This window comes from Platalea leucorodia (genome assembly GCF_965183815.1).
Source record: "Platalea leucorodia genome assembly, chromosome: 12".
Classification (NCBI taxonomy): Eukaryota; Metazoa; Chordata; class Aves; order Pelecaniformes; family Threskiornithidae; genus Platalea; species Platalea leucorodia.
The window spans coordinates 4,289,967-4,311,498 of record NC_138834.1 but is presented as its reverse complement, the minus strand read 5'-3'; the positions used below and the strand labels follow the sequence as shown (position 1 = coordinate 4,311,498).

Below are 21,532 nucleotides of genomic sequence, written 5' to 3'. Positions count from 1 at the left end.
TTTGGGGGGTTTTTTTTAGCTTGCTAAATCTGGCACCTCTCCCGCTAGGTTCTAGGCACCCACGGGACTCCGTGCGACAAACGAGCTGAGTGCAACCGGACCCCGGAGCTCCTCAGAACTCATCTGCGCGAAGCCTTGAACAACCTGAACAAACTCTGGAGCTTTGAACTATGTGACTTCAAAGGGCCCTTAAAGTCAGCCCTGCGAGGAGGGGAGGCAGCTGGCTCAGGCCCACGCTCTGCACTGAGCTGAGCGCTAGGACCGACGGGGACAGGATCGGCTCGGACCGCTTGTCCTGAAACACAACGATCCTGAACTCGGTTGTGGAGCTACACTGGATTCTGTTCAATAAAGGCTTCGTAACGGGCATCTCCAGTCCTGATCTGCAGCGTACTGGGCTCTTTTTAATCACCTGTGCTTTAAATGTAATTTAATTAGGTTTTTTAACTTATTTTTAGTTTCCTTTGGTCACGGGAAAGAGAGAGAACAAATAAAATGTTTGCAATATATAAGTACAGTTTACCTGATTTGTTGCCCAAACTACTTTGAAACACCGTAATTTAGAACAAGATTTGGTTCAGCAAGAAACGTAGGACAACTCCGGCTGAGTTTTAAAGCACCGAGTCCCACATATTTCAAAATTTGCTTTCTACTTTAAAAGATTCCAAATTGTTCTTCAATTCACCAGTCAAAAAAAAAAATTATTTTAAAGGGTAACTGAGGAAGCACCTGGGTACACAGTATTTTTCGGGAGCTTCGAGCATACCCTGACATTCTTACCACAATGCGTACATACATGAAAACTGCATCAAATCTTGATTGAGGGACTTGCCCCGTAACATCACAGACAACGTAAAAAGTGATTCCCTTGCTGGTGATGACAAATATGGGGAGATGGGAAACTGCATGCAGGTAAATGGAAGATAAACCCGTAACGAAGCGAGCCGTCAGCTGTTTTTAAATGAAGATCTAGCTAATGCTCAGTTGTTGGTTAAGTTCTCCTTGCGTTGTTATAAAAAAAGGATTGCAGGCAAGATGTACATTCACGAAAGCTCAAATGCATCAATTCAGAGAAGGACATACAATATATTATGAATGCTCCTGCTGTGCCATGTTATTCTGGTTTGGGCTGCAAAGGAGGGTTGACTTTTGGAGGAAGGTTACAGAGATCTGAAAGCATCCTTTGCCGTCAGCTTGCCAGCACGAGCTAGGCCGCTTCTCAAAAATAATCATGTTCTTATGTGGAAACATCCAGAGGAAATTTGAAAGCAGTAAGTGGAAAACAATCATTCCCTAACTCCACGCTTTTTTCCTTATAGATTTCTGTTACGTACATATGTATACACATATATTGCACGAGCATATATCCATAACTATGTAATGTATTGAGCCGTATTAACTGAATCCTACACGGGATATTCCTTCATTTTGTTTGAACAAGAACCACGAACCTACTTGTACAGAAGTCACGAGCTCACATACATCTGCCCCAAAACCACTTGCCCAATGTTTGCAATTCTGAACTATTATATTTTTTTGCACATCCGCTGTGAATGTATAACGGCACTTAGTAATACCGACTATGTTGTAACGACATGATGGCTCCACAAACGGTAAACCCGGTCATCAGTTCGGTCAGTACCTCTACATCAACGTTAGGAGAACTTTCTCTTGGATCGTAATCGTACAGCGCCACCATCCTTCTCGTAGCCACGGAATGCTGCCTGCCGCTCCGTCGGTTTCTTTCTGTTCCGATCACAAGGAGAGGAAGGGAAGGAAAGCTATCAAAGTTATTTTGAAAAGAAAAACAAGGCGCAATTCTTCCCCACGTCATTTCCACGACAGCGCAGTAACAATGTTGACACTTCCCTAGCACTGCGATAAAAGGTCAGATTACCAAACCTATTAGCACAGATCAAGGTTTCAAAACAGCAGGTACGTTTCATAAATAATTTTTTAACAGTTGGCTTGCCCTCTTTATTCTAAGCCACTGAATCCTCTGAGCAGTGTTTATTAGCAAAACTAACGTTCCGAAATTTTCAGCCATTCTTGGTCGTAAGAATCAGAGGTTACCGGGGTACACAAAGCCAAACGTTTGACATTCATCTCTGTTCCGTTCTATTCAAACCTCCACATTTACTGTCTATTCCCTTCCCCCCTCCTAGTCACAAGGACTTCTGTGCCTGGGGTTCATCTTCAGCTTTCTGCCGGGAGACGGGAGGGAGAAGCGGACGCTCTCAGCTGTCCCAGGACAAAAGAGGCTACCCCGTACGTAAGCGGTTTGCAACGTTTTCCAGACTCTGACTACAAACCCACATTCCCAAGTACGGTTTAAGTTTACAAGTTTCCTTTGTGGGGAACAGAAGGAAAGGAGTAAAATTTGTGGTTTCCAGGAACCACAGGAAATGTTTATCGATTGATATTAAACATTTACAGAGAAGTCCAAAATGGGCTTCCTTGGAAATCTGAATGATATTAGCATGATTCTTGCGGATGATTGCTGTAGCAAGAGAAACATGCTTGTTAGTGCTACTTAGACAGGCACCGAGGCGGGTCTGATGAGCGTTAGGCAGTGTGACAAGGCACCCGGGGGTCAGGAGGCACCCTGGGGCTGTCGGGCAGGAGGGTGGACGTTAAGGGTTCGGCTAATGTAGGAGCAAATACCGAGTGTAGCATGCACCCACAGCTGTCACATCGCCCACCAGCGGACACTGAAGCGTTCAGTCACAGGAGATCACTTACTTTTGCAGTGGGCGGTTTGGAGTTATTTTCCCAGCTACCAATGCAAGGGATTTACACAGAACACAAGGAGAGATCCAAAATGAAGGCACGGACTGTAACAGAGGCGGGACCCGATCCCCGTGACTCCCCAAAGCCTGGATCGACCCATACCTAACGGATTGTCTCAGAGTCCCACTCTCCGCTTTCAAGTACTTCTCTGGGGCAAGGCGTTGCCCGCTGTTCAGGGTCAAGGGCCCCTCTACGACCAAGAGAAGAATCCAAAAGGGACCCTACACGTAATTGCTATGTGACAATATTTTCCAACTTCTGGTTTCCAAAAGTTCAAAGGCATAAAAAAATAAATCTAGACAGCTCAAATCATTTCAGCTAGTTTACAGCTTGAATCAAATGATTGGTTCTTAGCACAGACCTCTTTTAGACTTTCTGGATCTGCGGTGTACAGAGCGTGTGCTCTCTTTGAAACGGTCACAGTTGACTTCAGGAAAGGAATGCATACAAATAAAAGAAGAAAAGATATGAAGCTGTTCAAAGTTCTGTTTTTAAGGATTTAATGTGGGCAAAGGATTAAGAAAAATATAGTCATATGAACACAGCATGTAAAGTGTCTGATATGACATTAAAAATATGAGTAACAATACGAGACCGACTGGCAATTAGAGCCTGCTTCTGCTAAAAATCCACGTGGGCAGCCTCTGTGACAGCGAGGGTCTGAGCACGTGGATCTCTGCTATTCAGAACTTGTATTTAGTTTAAAATTAAGCCAAACTAACTATTCTTTCCAAATCCATTAGTAAGAGCATTTGCTAGTTTTGTTTTTTCAATGGCTAACAATTTAAATCCATATTAAAGAGAAAATACACGATGCTTTTAAAGTGCTAAGATATTTAAAGGTGAACTGCTGGGGGTAGGTTGCTAACAGCTCGCTCAGAAACATCCCAGAATAAAAAGAATTGCTCAAAAATGTAAGGGAGGGCAACATTTCTGTCACAAATTGCCTCTCCCTCTTCCCAAGATGGAGACTTTCTGATTTCTCAGCTATTTCAGGAGACCCTGCCAGTTGAGCACAACAAAAACCATCCAATTCTATTTGCAAAATATGACCCTTAGATAGCCGAAATAGTCAAACTGCGGGGAGCCATGTGGACTAATGGTTTCATTTGCACGAGTGTTCTGTAGCAACAGCTTGCTGACTTGGGTAAGAACTGCGAGCGCCGGGCAGGACTCAAAGCAGTGAGTTTGCATCGTAGCTGCTTAGGAAGACATTTTCTGTACCCGCGCGTGACCTCATTGCGAGAAGCAGAAATGTATTTAGACACTTCTTAATCCCATCAGGCCCCAGCTGGGTTTACAGACGTACAGACGTACCTCAGGCAGGTCGGGTACCGCGTTCTAATAGACCTCAAGTGCCGCAGACCCCGCTGAAACGAGCGCTCGTGCAGGCTGACGCTGCAGGCAGCCAAGGCGCTGGGGCACAGCCCTGGGCCCCGCTGCGTGCCTCCCCCGGTCTTTGCCCTGTGCGTGTACGTGGAGGTGTCTGTGCTATACCTACAGGAGCAGGTGGGCAGTGGGCTTACAGGTGCACGGGGGTGGGAGTATTGGTTGTATTTATGTGGCGTAAGTAAATAAATACACAGGTTTGAATTAAGGACTCAAGCATTTAAGAAGTTAAATCATCCTTCCCTTTCATGGACAACGGAGAATTTTAGAATATCTCAATATTTTAAAAAAACAACAAAAAAATAATTTGTCTCACATTTACTAATACAATTTTGGAAACGATGAGGTTTTATTCAATCTAAGAAAACGATTGTGGAAGATTTCTTTGGGTTTTTTAGCAACCACTTTTACAGTTCACTTTTAAACAGGACTGAACCAATTCCAGCCCTTTAGACTCTGAATCATGTTGAAAACTTTAGAACATATTGAGATAGTTGTATGAATTTTAGTTTTAGAAAGAAATCTAGGTTAAGATACTTGCATTGTGTATCTGTGTACAACAGTGAACCAATGATGTAACACAAGTGGTTCGTAACACAGAATTGTTTGGCCAAACTCTGCTTTTTAAAGGGTTTGATACTGCAATATTAATAAAATCTCATAATACGTAGTGCTATCCCAAATGAGATTACACATAACCCTTTGCCACCATCCCTTTAAATTATTGGTAAAGTAGGAAAATGTAACAACAAATAAGTGATTCTTTTTATGCTTTGCAGCAGTGAGCGTATCACAAAGCACCTCAGCACAGCACACTCCAAAGCACAGGGATCATGTTCTGTGTCTAGAAATCTTTCAGGTGACAAACCCCATTTTTTTTAAAATAAGAAAAGAAAGTAATGAGTGGAGCGGTGGATACAAGTCCTCATTTGCAGCAAAAGATGTGACCAAGATTAAATATCAGTTGAATAAAGTCATCCAGATACTGACACAGAATGTATCCCATGGTGTAGTAAATTGCTGTAAAATTTAGATGCATCTGCATATAGTAAAAACAAAAGGCAAAGCAGATCCAGCCAAGTTAACAGCACCCAAACGTTAGGAGAAGTGAAGCGTATGTGTTTCTCCTTACCAATTTTCTCAACTGGTGTGTTCAAAGGAAGAAAGCCTTGTTTCAGGAGCTGATCCATCATCTCTTCATCATCTGCTTGGATCTCAGAGACCATATTACATGGGATAAGGCCAATTCTTGTACAGGTTTCTCCACGATAGAATCCATCAGCATCTTTGTCCCCATAAACCTGTTATTCAAAGAGTGATAATGTTGGTCAATAAAGGTTTTAGCACTTAGGAATTTTAATAGAGGCTACATGGTTACTAAAGCATGGACAGGCGACTACAGTTCGGATGTGGAATTATATTAGTTTTTGACTACACTGACTTATGTTACAAAACTGGAACTGTTATCTTAATTTGAATTACGACTTCAGATACATAAGCAGAATTTGGACTTTTTTGTTAGCACTGAAATGCACAAGAAGTGACTGACACCATTAAAAGTCATCAGTTTCTCCCCGCGCTGAGCCAAAAGTAAAGTTAATGGTTTACACTCACGTTTATGGCATTATTCACGTAGCACCACTCTGGGTGCCCTATGAACTACACGCAAAATGAAGCATTTGCAAAACTGTGCCCAGTGTTGTTACTTCGAATAGAACAACTTGTATATGATCAAAAAAGCCTATTTGATACTTAATATACTTCATATATGTACTTACTTAAGCTCTGCTATCGTCTTTCCATAAAACATGAATTAAGGTATAAAAATAGCATGAATTTTCATCACCGAGAACAGGTAAATCCAAAATTCCTCTTAAATTCTAAAAACGCAGTCAATTCATAAAGGCTACTGATGATACAAAGGCCTAGATCGAGGACTGCACTAAACAAAAATGATGTTCTTAAGGGCAAACTGATGACTGAGTTTAGGTTGTTCCTTGTTTAGGCTGAATCCATTGTTTTTTCTTTTCTTTAAAAACAAACAAAAACCCTCAAATTAATCCCTTCAGGTCAAATCAGGGTTCATTACAAACGACCACTGAATAGCCTCAACTTTGGGGAGCAGGAGCGTTTTTCAGCGTTAATCGCTGTACATCCAGGACTTACCTGGCACCGCCGCTACTTCACGCAGCCCAGCGTACGTGCCCGTAACGCACGTACGGGAGAGGCTTCGCGCGGCTCGTGCTGGGACTGGCCCTCCACCCTCCCACTGCTCGCATCATGTATGAAAAGTATTTTGAAAACGCAAACTAATCCATCTTCACAACAATTCCATGAGGAATTCAAAGCAGCAGATCACATAGTAGTCACCGTGGTTCCAAATATAAAATGAGCATCACTGAGAATAAATATCTGATGTGGGACCTCTCTAGACTTTTCAGTCCCGAACAGGTACGTATTTGTGAAGAAATAATTAAAATACCCAAGTGAAATGAACGTTCTTGCCAAGAAAAATAAGCTCTTAAACAAGATCCATGTATTTGGCATAAATCTTCTGTCACGTGAGGTAAGCAAAATGTCTAACAAAGTATTTAACACTAAAAAATTAGTGATTTAGGATACAGACATTTGTGTTAGGAGCCAATCCAACACAGTGGAAGGCAGGCAGTATTTTAACAGCTGAAATTACAATTTTGTCTCTGAAACAGGCAGTGCAACAAATGAGTCCGTATTTTTTCAGGTTCTGTTTCAGACCACACTTAAATCTCGGTTACCCTTGCACTACCAGCAGCTGTTCCTTCTGCCTCTCTCACTTCTGCCCGTTTTGCACCAGATCGCCAAGATACAAGGCTGCAGGAGGGGATGCTTACACTTGCTGATTCAGCAGAAAAACCTGCTAGCTTTTCAAAATCAGATCAGCAAACTGAACAAATTTGCCTTGCAGCTGCAGAACCGTAAGATGAGGCAAGCTGGGAGAGAGGGCTGGCGAAAAGGCACTGAAGAGCCTGACACTGTCCCTGTCACATGAAACGGGGCCGATTCGTCCTCTGCGCCCCGTTCCAAGGCAGCTGGTGTATTTTACACCAAGCAGTCAGAAAAGGGAGTGGTCTTCCCAGTTTCTCTGGAAGACAAAATACCTAATTTTTGCACCTCAATTAATCTTAAGCGTATACTAGCTAGGAGCGTTCGGCATTTAAAAAAATACAGCAGCTCTGGTACATATGAAGGTACAACGCTAAGCACTTCTGTGGCACCTCTGCGGGAAAGCCATCCTCCCTGAAGCAGTTCTTCCTGCAGGGTCTGGGGCAACGGACATAGGGGGCTTCAGAGCCACAGTTTTAGTCTCGGCACCTAATCTCTAATTGAGTCTGGCCCTAATTATCTATAGCAACTTTGAGATTTTTGCCCATTACCTAATTATTTTTAAGCCATTAGCGCTAGATATTACATTCTAGATCCAGTGAGATTTACGGCCTGAACCTCTGGAGGAAAAAAAAAATCCTTGGACTCTAGTCACACAAGTTGCTTTCTCCGGAGGGAACAACGGAGACCCTGTTTGTAAAACTGGGTCCTTCGTTTCCTTTGTTTTTAGATCCCACCTTAATGATCTGTCCTTCTTTAAATGGCAGCTCTTCTTCTGCAGCATCAGGATTCGGGGACATTGTCAGCGGATCGTAGTCAAAGAGCGCAACAAATATTCGAGTAGAAATATCCTCTGTGCCAGGATCTGTTTCTGATTCTTCATAAATATCTGGAGAAAGATGGTCATGACCACCATAGCCATCTATGAAAGTAAATTCAGAAAAGAACAATTCAGTAATACAAGTTGGCCTCATCTTTCAACTATTCCAGTTAATATTTGAAAAATGTTTGGCATTTCCGTGAAAAGGACCCAATAACTTAATGCATGTCCTATTAAGCTTAGTGTGGTTTTTTTTAATTAGCAAGTTGTTATTTTTTTTAAAAAAGCATATACAGTCTGCATGCACTGAGTGTGGTGCTGCTCTCCTACGCCACACTGACATTTGCACATGTGAATACAGCTCAGGTAAGAAAGCAATTTTTGTTAGGTTTACTAGAGTTTGCCACAAATTACTAAAGCATGTTAAGAGTGGCATAACGATGAGTCTGACAGGCTTTATCGTTACTGCAAAAGTAACCATGCTTTGGATCCACCTGTTTTCCAGCACAGCTGCTTCTGCTCTTCATGGACACAAGAAAGCACATCCCAGCTGTGTTGACATACCATGTTTTAGGTACCAGGTTTAAAACATGGTTATAACCTCTTCTCTCCAGACAGGCAAGAAGAAATAGATTTCAGTGGCGTTAGTTATGCCAGGGTTGGAACTACACTGCCTATGGTCTTGGTTAAACACAGTCAATAGCGAACAGAGCCAGCAGTGCCCCAAAGCAACCCAAACACCAACAAGGTGTGTTAAAATCCAGGAGGAACGGTTAGCTACAACTGCATTTAACCGTAAGCGCATTAGGAAAGATCCTCCGTGAATATCACGCCCTTGGCACTGCACTGAACTCTGTCCACTGCAGGGTATCAAATCAATTAGGACATAAAAAATGAGAACTGATGGTTTTGGCTCACACATCTTTCGGACTTCTCAAATGACTTGGAGAATGTGTTTAGTTCGTGATTCAACAACATACTTCAGGATGGACTTCAATAAAACCAAATTAGAAAATTAGGCCAAAATGGCTAACAATGAGTGTTTTAATTGACGGGTTTCAAAGGCTTTTGTTTTGAAAGAGCATGTGGCAGCACTTTCCCAAAAAACAGGCTCTTTCAAGACACATGAAGTCCCCAAAAATAAAGCCCTCAAAATCACAAGCCATTTCTGGAAAACTTGGCTTATTGCCCAAGTCCCGCTAGCTTCAGCGGGAGTCGCGTACTTTTGATCTTTGCTGAATCAATACTTATCATCCAGTTTACAAGATGCTTCACAATGAATAAATTGAGAAGGTGATGTTATGAATTATGATGAAAAAAAAATGTAGTTCAACTGTATCAAAATTTTTCCAAACAATTTTCATATTAATACAATTTTTACTGTAATCACCTCTTAGAAATTAAAGACTCCCATTTTTGGTAATAGTTTGAACATTCAATGTGGAACGTTTTAGATAAAATTCCTCTTTTTTGCCGCTACATCAGATGCATTTTATTCAACGTTTGGTATTTTTAAACTACCAGAAAAATGTTTCAGAGGGTCACAGCTTTAAGGGAACAGCTACTAACTCTTGGGTCCAGAGCGCAAGAAAGAACGTGAATAGGGAAAAATGCAGAACAGCAAAGGGGCAGGGAAAAATTCCAGCCAAGAAGCTTGAGGCAGGCACAAAGCACAGAAAGGAAGTGGGGGAGAAGGGCACATGTGGGACAGAAAGCAATGGGACACAACGGATGGGATTCTCTCTGCTCTGGTCTCCCACAGTCAGGCTGCAGTCATTCTGTGGGTCATACTCGGGCCCACCAGGCCATGTAAAACAGGTGGGTTAAGGGGTGTTTTGGTTTTTAAATTAAAAATATCCATTTTTGCATCCAACTCCCAACTGCAGTTAATGGGGGTTAGGTGCAAACATGACTTACAGCCAAATGTATCCCTGTTAAAAGCACTGGCCCGTAACAATCTGACTGAGAACAGTCATGTTTGCTTCAGCGAATCAGAAAGCAAATCATCTCTTGATTAGCTCATTAGCCACTCATCTTGTTCTTCCAAGAGGTATATACGTATAGCATACATATACACACACACATAATTGTGTACGTAAACGCTTCGTCTTTGGACGCAGCCAGCCAGATTCCCACTCGACGCATGGCTGCAACCACAGCTGCACTGAATTCACTAGAGAGACCCCGAGATACACAAGCTGATGGTCTGGTTGTCAGTCAGTCAGAGCTGTGTGCTTGGAAACTCCACTTTCATTTGCGATTTACCTAAACTTTCAGGGCCCCTTTTGGTTCATTTCAGATATCAACAAAACCCTAATGTGTTTCTTAGCTCTATATATGGCCTGGGCTGCTCTTATGGGCTAAGTGTCAGACACTTCAATTTCTTGTGTTATGAACTATGAAAACTGAGTCGTTGATCATGTAATGATTTCTATGTTGATGAAGCAACAAATACTATCAGTAGTGGGTATAATTGCCTTACTCGTGTAATACAAGTTTGTCATTATGATGCAATTATTCCTAAAAATAAGAATAATTTTTGTCTTCACCAGGTAACACAGGCAAAGTCCTGTGTGGTCACTGAAAAGACCCCGAATCTTCGTTCAGCCCAAGCCGTAAATCAGCGTAACGCTTGGTAACTGCTTCCCGTTCTAGGATGCTGGGCTGTGATATACCAGCTACTGTTTGTCCCTGCCCGATTGGTATGGATCGAGTGGAAACGTGGTCGTAGTGATGGATGGTTGTTCAGGTGTATACAGTAAATGCTGACTGGCATTAGTAGCAGCATAGCTTCACAGAGGTTCATGCAATGCAGTGTGCTTGGACTCGGTCGAGTACGGAAAGGTGGCTGCACAGCAGTTTCGGGACAGAGGCCTAAGGGCTGTTTGTCCCTCACAGCTGAGCTGGAGAAACTTACCTGAGAGCAGACAGGACTTAAGAGCTAGTTCCCCTGGCATTCTGCATTGCATGCAATGTTGTCATACAGAAACCGCACTTGTTAACACGCAGCTCTAAAATGTGTCTGTCAGAAAGGATGAATAATGTTCGGCATACCGTATCTATATTCAGAGGCCATGGTACGCTGCTGAGGCCATTTCTTGTGTCCACCAATGCTGCGATAATAAGCTTCTTCTTTTACAGGTGAAATATTTCCCTCACTACCTGACCGAGACCGACCGCCTTCACTGTTACTGTCCATTGTAATTTCTATGGAGAAAAAGGGAATGATCTATTAAAACATATTGTATAGCTGCCTCTGCGGAGGCTCCTGCGGGCAGGCTTTGCCTACCTTTTTTTCTGACTCGCATATAGTAGGAAGGCTAAACACTGCATAAGCTTTGCCAGATGTCTCAGCCTCTAGAAATCCTTTTTCAGCAGGGGAATCACAGAAATGTGTATCTATCTCCTGTTTTTTCAAGCATCTGAATATTGTGCTTTTTAAAATTCATACAGCGTAAATATTGTTCGTTAGATCTTTGGATAGGAATCATCATTATGAGGTTTAAACAATCCTACCTGCCAGATCTGCAAGGTCAAGAGCACTGTAAACTGTGTTTCACCTTCTAAAGTATCAACCTAAAAACAAAAATTAATTCATTTACTTAAATCCTACCTGCAAGAAGATACTAATCCAAAGTATTTATAGATTAATGGAGAAAATACCTCAAAGAATTTAAATTCTGGAACATTTTGGAGAACAGTTTTATCATTGGAATCCTAACAGCATCACAATTTTTAAGGTCTTTCCCACTAATTCAACCTCCCAGAGCTGCCTTAAGAACTTTCCATCACTAAAGTGTCCCTTTAGCTGTAAAAACTCCAGGCATACATGTAAAAGAATAAGCTGCTGCCAAGAAATTTGGAATCCATATTTTTGAGCTATATGCTGAAGCCAACAACAGTTTCATGTATTTAAGCAGTCTAAACTTTGGCTCAATCGTATTTATTTTCTTCTTTCCTTTTATTTTACTCTGCTTTTCACTTGGAATATATGTGGAACTACATACTATAAGGACACAACTATAATAACGTCCTTCTTCAAGGAGACCTTTATTCACGGGAAGCTTCCCCTGTCAGTGGCAGTTCTGAACAGTGGGTTCAATTTTATAAATGCCCTACTGTATGCTTTTAGATGCCCTGCTTGCACCACATTTTATTTATCTGAACTCTTGATACATTTCATAGCTTCTAGATTTTTTCCCCAGCAGGCTTACGGGAAGCAACTTTTGTGCAGAGCTTTGTCAAGTGTTTATATTTGCTTCACTTATCCTCAGAGTGATTTATTACAGTATGATGCTGAAAGTGAGAAATACTGCATACCTATCTTTCAGTAATTTTAATCGCTAGTCTTTTAGTCAGAAGTTCGGACTCTCGAACTCTAAACCACATGAGGCCTTTCAGCAATTTCACAGCAAATCATTTTTTTTGTCGGATACTGGACATAACGCTCAGTACTTTGCTTGTTACCAGCAGCAGACAACATTGTCATTTATTCTTAATGGATCTTCCCCAAAGAGCATTTGTGGATTGGACATACTACAAAATACACTAATTCATTCTTTAAGTTACACTGGAAGAAATAAAATCTGAGATTCTGTTTTCTATTTCATTATCTGTTTGAGCACAGATTGACTATCAGAATTAATTTCTTTATCTGATTCCTAAGCTGTTGCTATTGAACTACTAAACAGCAAAGTCACTACTTAGCGGCTTCCATGTCCTAACTTTGTTGACAGAAAGTGAGCTCTGATTAAATTTAATCACTTCCCTTATTTTTTAATTAAAATGAAAATTAAAAGGAAACTCAAAGGATTAATTCAAACAAACCTCTCTACTCTCTTGCTATTCATAAAAAAATGGTTTGGCTGATAATATAAAAGAAAGAACTTAGATACAAAGCTTGCTTTAAGTAGTCCAAACATAAACCAGAAATCTTTACTCCTGAGAAAAAAAAGGCTGCTTTCAGAGAAAAAGAAAAAGGACATGAGAATCTAACAGTCTTCACACCATCATCCGAAAGCTATTTGGGTCAGCTAACAACAACCCGTCAACAGAAGCACGGGAGCCCCCCTGGAGCTGATTCTCCCCCCTGCCATTTCCATACCAGTGTAATTCCATTGACATCTGTGAAGATTACCCTGGTTCACACCAGGATGTGGGACGAGAATCAGGCCTCTGAACAGCCACGCTACGTTGAACATACTAAGAAAGTTTCACGCGTTACAGCTGTGTGTTTTCTCATCTATGGTTTCAAGAATAATAATTACTATCTACTAGATATCGAAATAACTGTGCCCACTAGGGGGATTTTGCTTTTAATTTGCAGTACAGGCATTTTAGTGTGATTCTACGGAAAGGGAAAAATATTTAATATTTAAAAATAAAAGCATTCCTTAATGATCAGTCTCTCTCTCTCTCTGATCATCCCCATTTGTGATGTCTCTTACTCACACAAATGTCAGGTGAGAATTGCCTGACACCGCTTCCTTCTCCTCCTGACGATGCCTACAGTATTCACAAATTAAAGTCCAGGTTCGGGACAGGAACTGGACCAACTTTACATCTTCATGGAGTAAGTTCTGCTAATAGCTCACAGAACTCCTTCTGCATTTGTTTTGCATGTGTTGACTGATTTTCAGTGTGAATGTTTCATATTTGTCAGTATAGAGTGCAAGTTTTAACAGATATGTATTTGTCCAGAGTGCCTTGATTCCATTATCTTTTCTGCACTACTTTTTGGATTTTCTGGTAGACACCAGCATATAGTTTAAGTCATAAGTAAACCAGAATAGGGATGATTCTGGAAGAAATATCAAATCTAGTAAATATATGCAAGTTCTGTTAACTTGATACATTTAAGAGCCTCCATTTTTCCTGCTAAATTCCAAAAAGTAGTCAAGAAAATGGAAAGTGAATGCAAAATGATGGCTGATGAATGGAAAGATGGATGGCTGAATGGATGGCTGAACGGGTACATTTATTTTACTGATCGTGTAGTAGCCTGCCTGTATTATCATTTCTTCTTAGGTTAAGATCTGACAGTATCTAAGCTTAACCAAACTTAGAAAAGCTCCAACACCCACGAAATTCAATGGAAAGGCTCCCAGTGATGTCAATGACTACTGATTCAGCCCCCTGCGAGACCCCGGGACACTCAGATGGAGATGTTTTTAGTTCCATTTCACCCCATTTAAACTAGGAGTACCCATGGTTCAAGACCAGTGTCTGCCGTTTCATTTTTAAGGACCGCCTTCCCAACTCTGAGGCTGCAAAGAACAGAAATGCACCAATCTGTCCAACTAACCAATGGAAGGGACCAACATTGGTCGAGACCTTTGTGGCACTGCACTGCCATGAGAGGACCTTCGCCCTGCATGCTCCGCCCTTTCAGGCCGTCCTGCAGATGATGGGTTACCTAAAAGCTAAAAAACAACAACAGAAAAAACAGGTTTGTAAGTCACATGCATGGTAACATTATGGTTATATGGTCGGACATTAATCAGTCAATCACATTAGGAAGCATAAGCTCTAAAGGCAACTAAACTTAGTTTTTAACTGAAAGGTTAGCTGAAAAGTAAATACTGTTGCCTGGCAAACCTGCAAAAGAAAAAATGGTTCCCTGATTTATGGCAGAGTTTTGTAACCAGCAGTCACACATCAGAACAAAAAGAAAAGAAAAGAATAATTTTTGAAATATTCTTTTGCCTTTGTTGTTGCTGCTAAGATGACGTTACAATCTCCTGAAGAGCAGTACAACCAGTCACGAGAGCTGTGGAGATTGGACTGCACGGAAAAGGCAAGCCTTTTTTGTACTCCGCTATATAGCTTTGTCCAGTGTGCAGCATGTGAACAAGTGTACATCCTTCTGTCTTTGAGCACGCTGCTTTTCTATAATGGCCTTCGGTTATTAAAGCCTTTTAAAGGTCATTGAAACACGCAGAAGGGCATGTAGACACACTTCATCTCACATCACAGCTGTCTTTCTGTTCACTACCCTTGCAGAAAGTGTTGCTATTTTAATAACTAAATGGTACTACTTTAATGCTCTCCAGAGTTTATCATGCAGTCATTGAGATTAATACAGCTTGGGCACCAACTTTAATGGGAGAAATTTTTAACTGCTAGGCTAGAAAGGCAGGCAGCTGATTGCTACTCTTACATGCAACACATCAGATTTGAGGTTTCCACTCTGGACTGTTGCAGACTGAAAGGATAAAGAACTTGCTTTGGTCTTGAGGGAGCAGGGAAGCCTACGGATGCATCTATCACAGGGTGGAGGCTCTGCTACAGATTAATGGACAGAAATGCAAATAGGCAAGATCACGCAGAGGCATCCTTGAAAGATATGGAATGGCCCTGGCCTCTCCCTTTGGAAGAAGCTGTTTGCCTGCATTCTCATGCAGAGATGCAGTCTGCAACTTCAAAGGCAAGAAGAGATGGTCTAAAAAGGAAGGCAAAGTAGTGACAGTGCAGAGATAAGGGAGAAAATGGAAATATGATGAAACCCGTGACTCCATAAATCTGGGTCACTGTCACACTGGGGGAGAATCTTGATTCTTGTCCAAAGATGTTTCATGGGAAAGACCATATCTTGAAAATTCTGGGAATGAGATGAATAAAAACAACATGATGAAATGAATTCCTTGACATTTAAAAAAAAAAAAAAAAAAAAAGAAAGAAATTACTGATGAAGTATTTTTCCAGTTAAAATGCAGCTTTTTTTTAAAGCAACATTTAGATGGGCAAAATAAAGAAAAACAATCTTTTGGAAAAATTATAGTTCAGCTAACCCTTAATTAAAATTTAGATTCAGTTGTCCTTTAATAAAAGCAGCCATTATTGTAATTTGTTCTGTGAGAAAATCATTGTAAAGCAAATTAAACTGATTTCAGCATGACACAAAAGAGGACTGTAAAGGAAAATGCAGAATAATAAACAAAAATGAATGGGGAGGAAAAAAAAGGGAAAAATGTAGCAGATAAGTCCAAAGGATGGACTCTAAAAATTAAGTCAGAAAAGAAAAAAAAGTAAAAAAAAGAACAAAAGAAAGAAAATAGACTGATTTGGCAAGCAGATGTTAGAAGGAAGATTTATTTCACACACCAGAGAGTCTTCTGCGTCTCTGTGGGATGGCTTTGCAAGTAGACCAGCTGCCCTAGAGTCAGCCATTTTTAAGTCGGTCTTCCAGCCTCCCTGAACATCTTCATTAGACAAATTATCTGTTCTATTACATTTCTGAGTCTCATACTTTTTCTCGTAACTGGGCTTGACCTGTTCACTCCTGGGCTCTACAAAGGAAGGACCCAGGTCACCAAAATCTTCTTCGATGCTGGTTTGTCTGGTTAAAGTTTTCCTGCGAGCAAGCAATGGCCTCATGCTTTTCCTGCAGGAACAGTTAGCAGTCTCTGCACAACAGCTAGATGCAACGTTGGCAGAAACTGAATCGCAAGTATATCGGAAATTAAAACGAGATTCTTCTTCTTCACTTCCACAGTCTAGTCCACTGTCTGGGCTTCTCGATAAGGATCGGCTATATTTACATCCTTTGTCGTCTGCAGCAAAATCCTCCATGCCTGAAATTCTGTGCTTGGCTGGGTACCAGAAGTTGTGCTGCTGGTCTTGATTGTAGGGCCTAGGTGGTCTAGAGTCTCTAGCTACTGTGGGATACTTTTTATAGGGCATACCTAAACCCTGCTTGTACAGCAGTTCAGAGTATTCACCATCCTCTTCAGCTACTTCTGGAATACTGAAAAGCTTTTTACTGTGATGTATCTGCTGTGAAAAGTCAGGCTGTTCCAAAAAAGTGGCTTCAGTGGTCTTATTCTTATCGCACTCCTTAAGATTATGTAATGTTAAAAAACAGACAGGGAACAAATAGCGTGTGACAAAAATAAAATGGGAGGGAAAAGGGAAAAGAAAAGAAAAATAAAGACAGAATTAGTTTTAGAGCAATGGCAAACATAAGACATGCAGCTTATTTAGTGAAAAGGATGTCATGCTTTGAATGAGAATCTGTGAAAAATAAAGACATGATTAAGAAGTTGCTGGGTGTCAGATACAACATGAGAGGTCAGTACAAACAACTGAGTGATGCTCTTAACAAGAATAAACCCATGCATTTAAAACAAGGCAATAAAAGCTGCATACAGGTTCCAGCATGGCGAATGAGAATGGCATTAAAACACAGCACTAATGCTTAGTATGTTCCTTGCCCCACGTCAAATTGCTATTTAATTTTTCTTTGTAACCAGAATCCGTATCTGAGAATGAAAATTCTGTTCTAGCAAGCTTTGTTCCTTTGCATCTGTTAAAGCATCCTATATGAGCAGCAAATACCCCTAATCTGCTGCCAGAGGAGAGCTATTCTGCAGACATCATTAAAGGAGCTCTAGTTTCCTCTGTAAAATTGTAAAAAAACCGCACTATTGTTAAAGCTTGGCTTCCACAGAAAGAACCCTGAGAAGCAGGCTGCTCTCTGATGTCACTAGGTCTGCACTGTCATCAAACTCTCATCATAATCTCGTACCTGCTTTAACAAAACCAAATATTTGAAAATCAGCCTATTGGCAGAAGTAAGTAAAAGTCTCTGTTTATACCAAAAGTAGGTAAAAACTATCTCAGCCTGGATAAAATAAGCATTCTGAACATGATAGCTACATTTTGTAATTTTTCTGTTACGTTTACACGAAACCCAAGTTGGTGTGACAGAGGAATTCTACGCAGTATCTTTGTTGGACTCTGAGAAGAGACAAGAAAATAATGATGCAAGAGGTGTGGGTTTTGATTGACATGGTTTACAGATTCTGCATCGTGGAGACCACCTCTCCTCAGACTTTACTCAATGCCCAGACCAGGTAGGTCTCCGGACACAACAGCACGCGTAAGTAAGGACAGGATCATCTTGGGGGACTTCAGCACTACCTCTCTCTCCGAGTGTGTTAAACTTAACTGGGTTTTGGATGTCTTCCCCTTCCAGGCATTAGGAACTTTCTAAGTTATTTTATGATTAGATTTGTTTCACCTATTTTCATTGATTTTTAAAATGTGTATCACACTTGGGAAACTTTTGAGACAAACTGCCACAGAAGTGGAAAAAAGTCAAGAAATATGAACAAGGATAGTTTTGATTGGAGCTCAAATATCCCACATTTTAGAATGCTCAGATCGGATAAGTGAGTTGAATCTTCCCTTGATCACCCGTGTCAGCCTTTGTTTTAGGGAGGGAATAATAATCTCCCAATAATTGGAAGGAATCTCCCAGTAATTGGAGGGAAGAATAATCTCCCAATAAAGCAAATATATGTCTGCAGGCATAATGTTTTCTTGTTACTTGGGGCATCGATTAACTCAGGAGAGAATACTCAATTACAGCTGCGAGGGCACGGTTGGCATACTTTCAGATGCAAGAGGAACAGGAATCTGATTTCATTATGGAAAATTCAGTAAACACGTTTTGCCTTTTTTTGTTAATTACTGATATTGCAAAGTGAAATTGGATCTAGTGAAAGAGGGGGAAATTATTGAGCACTTTGGGACCGGAATCTGACCTGCATTTGCTATCAGAAAGCCTATCAGCATGGTGGGCCGTGTTCTCCAAATCAGGCTCAGGCATCCAGGGGTCCTTCCCCAGAAGCACTCACACACTGAATTCCGCTTCTGCAGAATGAGTCAACCAACCCTACCCTTCGCATACACTACTACACCAAAAGAAGTATGCCTGCAGACTTGAACAGGTCTAAAATGATTTACTACACCAACTAAGGGTTTGGACCTCTCTTTTTAAATATCAACGTTGGCAATGCTAATTTAAAACCAAGAAGTAAATACACATTCTGATGCATAAAGGACAGGAACGGTCTAGGGATAATTCACTTTTTCCCAGAGGAAAGGGACAGAAGCAGCATGCAGAAGGACTTCAGTTTCAACCTTTGTGTTAGCAGAATAATAGAAACACTGATTATTTTTTCTTTTGAATAAGTACCTGTCTCATTCCAGATAATATCAGAATAAAAGGACTGGATGTATAGTACATGAAAGCAGTTACAAGAATGGTCAAATTTCTTGTATGCGTGAGAAAATAGTATTGTTTTTTAGGTAAGTAACAGTATATTGGGAGAAAAATCAACCTGTGGGTTTCCTTATCGTTCACGTTATCCAACTTGTTAAGAAAACACAATTTAGTGTAATTGCTAGACACATAAAAAGCAAATACAATTTACACATACAAATATACTATGTATTGGGTAGGTTCAACATTCCACGTATGCTTTAGTTGTTATGTTAAAGTTGTCTTTCATGATGAATATTCCTGCGTAGCGTTAAAGCAATATTTCTGATAGGTATTTCCTACTGTCTCTGGTGATTCCTTAGTGATCAGAGCACGAGGATTTCTGATAATGCAGTTGTAAAACAAAGCTGACCCGACTCCCTTTCTCACAAGCATGCTTTAAAGCCTGTGGAAGAGATGGCACTAGCACTGGAAACAGGGAACAAGTACTCAGACATGAAAAACCTAAGTTGTTTTTTTTCTATATGTATGTGTGTTTATATAAATCTCCTTGCTCAGAAACAACTCATTGTCTGGGTAGCACGTGTAGTATATCGTCGTATAGACATGGGAAAGGTCTCCAGATACAGAACAGAAATTGCAACTTCAACAATTACATATAGGAAAATAGCCAATTAGTTAAAAGATCAGCTATCAAATAATGCAAAAAAAAATTACTAAGTGTATTAAAGTGGCCTTGACATCATAAACAATGTTCACCCCAGTTCTAGGTCTGTACGACAGCGTGAGTTTTAATGGTCTGCAAAATCCATAACTGACTAAAAGAAATGCTTTGAAGGAAGAATCAAAATATGGAGGCACCCCTAAGGCTTCTCTGCAGTCACACTTACCTTAAGTGCATTGTGTGAAGTCACACTGACTCGTCGCCTTCCTCCATCCTCCAGCTGCATTTCGGAGTACAGCTCTTCCTCATCTTCTTCCATAATATCAGACAAGTCAGAACCTCTGCTGCTCTCTGTATGGTACTCTTCACCATGGCAATAGTGAGGCTAATTGACAAGGCGAGAGAGAAAAATCTTTACTGACTGTAAAGCTGAAAATCCTTGTATAACACCAATGAGTACTAGAGCATTTCCCAGGTTTGAGTATCACACTAATAAACACATATAAATTATATCATGTGGCTTGCTGCTCTGTTCTAGCGGAGAGATCACGTATAATCTTTTTTTGCCCATTTATGCTGCCAATTCAAGAAATCCAATCTTAATCCCATAGGTGATACAAAAAAGGATGTCTGCATTCACCGCACCAAATGTAGTTTTAGTCTTGATTAAATTCCCTTGATTTAAAGAGGTCCTTCATGCATCAATGGACTTGCTGACCAAATTGTAAAAGCCCTAGGATAATTCACGTATCATCTGTTCTTCACAGCTGTCTGTTACATCACATTGTAATTTACAAGTGATCAGCATTTAATTCTTGCAGCATGTTACCATCATTATATGATATAGCCAGCTGAAGGAATTTGAAGCTTTCATTCTCTTAAACATTGTAGGAATAGACTGGTTAAAACCTTAAGTGTCTTATTAAAATGAGTCCAAATATTTCAAGTTCCTGTAAGTTTCCAGTTTGTTGGAAGATAAGGAGCAAAAACTACATCCTACTGAATTGCTAATGTTAAACAGGAGTGGCCTCTGTTAAATATTACATCTAACAAATCAGATCATAAACCAAACTCATTGTATTTCCAAGGACAAATTTTCAAATGGAGTCATCTGACCGTCAGATTGCAGTACAGTATTTGAAGAATCAAATATTTTGAAAGTACTAGAACAGTAGAAATTACTGCATTCCTTCCCCCAGCAATACTAATGAAGAAATAATTTCTGTGGTACCAGATTAATTCCCATAGCTATGTAACATGCTGATATCAATCAATCCCAGCAATGAGAAGAAAAGGTCTACAATAAGCAATTTCCCACAAGTGAAGATGGATTTGCCCTCCAAATACAAGAGACAATTTCTCCCCTTTTAATTCTTTGTTCAGGAGCTAAAGGATTGTAGGATGAAGCCTTCAGCAGTAATTCTCGGTGCCAAGCTTTTAAATGTTTTCAGATCCTTCAGATGCATTATATTAGGATCATCTGAGGAAAAAAAAGCCACTGCAGTTTCATAATGGTTTTGGTTTCTTTTTGCAGTTAAAAGATCAGACTATATTCTAATGCTTCATTTTTCGCATCTAAACTTTGTGGCTCTTCTAATTTTTATTATTTCATCAGTTCCATTCCAGCAGAATCTTGGTCCTGTTTTTCCTAGAAACTCACTCCCACACTGCTGTTCTCAGCTGTATTCAAACAGACTTGGGGGTTGCACTGGCGCAGAGCTACACAACTTGCCCAACGACGTGCACGATGCCTTGGCGATTACCAAAGGCCGATACGGCTGGAATAAAGCCCTGATTGCTTGGGCAATCCGACTGCAGAGACCTAGCAAACTGTCTCCAAGGCTTATCCACTGTGGTTCTAGTAACAGGAATGCCTCACTTAACAGCCACTCAATTATTTAAATAAATCTTCTAATTCAAGCACTACGTTAATTGAGGTATAAAACGCAACTAGCAGATATTATATAAGCAATAATTACACAATTCTGCTTGCAGTCAA

The 21,532-nt window shown here is 40.5% G+C and overlaps 1 protein-coding gene across 7 annotated transcripts in view; it reads right to left on the bottom strand.

The window, feature by feature from the left end:
* Nucleotides 1–21,532, bottom strand: part of RIMBP2 (RIMS binding protein 2) — a gene marked incomplete at both ends in the record, with an annotated part of 154,082 nt that overhangs the window by 3,837 nt on the left and 128,713 nt on the right. For 4 of the 7 annotated variants that reach the window (XM_082324933.1, XM_082324934.1, XM_082324935.1 and 1 more), the window contains 5 exons: nucleotides 1,643–1,746; nucleotides 5,312–5,480; nucleotides 7,779–7,963; nucleotides 14,166–14,283; nucleotides 19,760–19,918. In XM_082324933.1, coding sequence (XP_082181059.1) covers nucleotides 1,643–1,746; nucleotides 5,312–5,480; nucleotides 7,779–7,963; nucleotides 14,166–14,283; nucleotides 19,760–19,918 — 735 coding nt within the window. Of the gene's footprint in view, nucleotides 1–1,642; nucleotides 1,747–5,311; nucleotides 5,481–7,778; nucleotides 7,964–10,915; nucleotides 11,069–14,165; nucleotides 14,284–15,964; nucleotides 16,697–19,759; nucleotides 19,919–21,532 lie in introns of all 7 variants that reach the window. The other 3 variants (XM_082324930.1, XM_082324932.1, XM_082324931.1) reach the window with 3 other exon arrangements.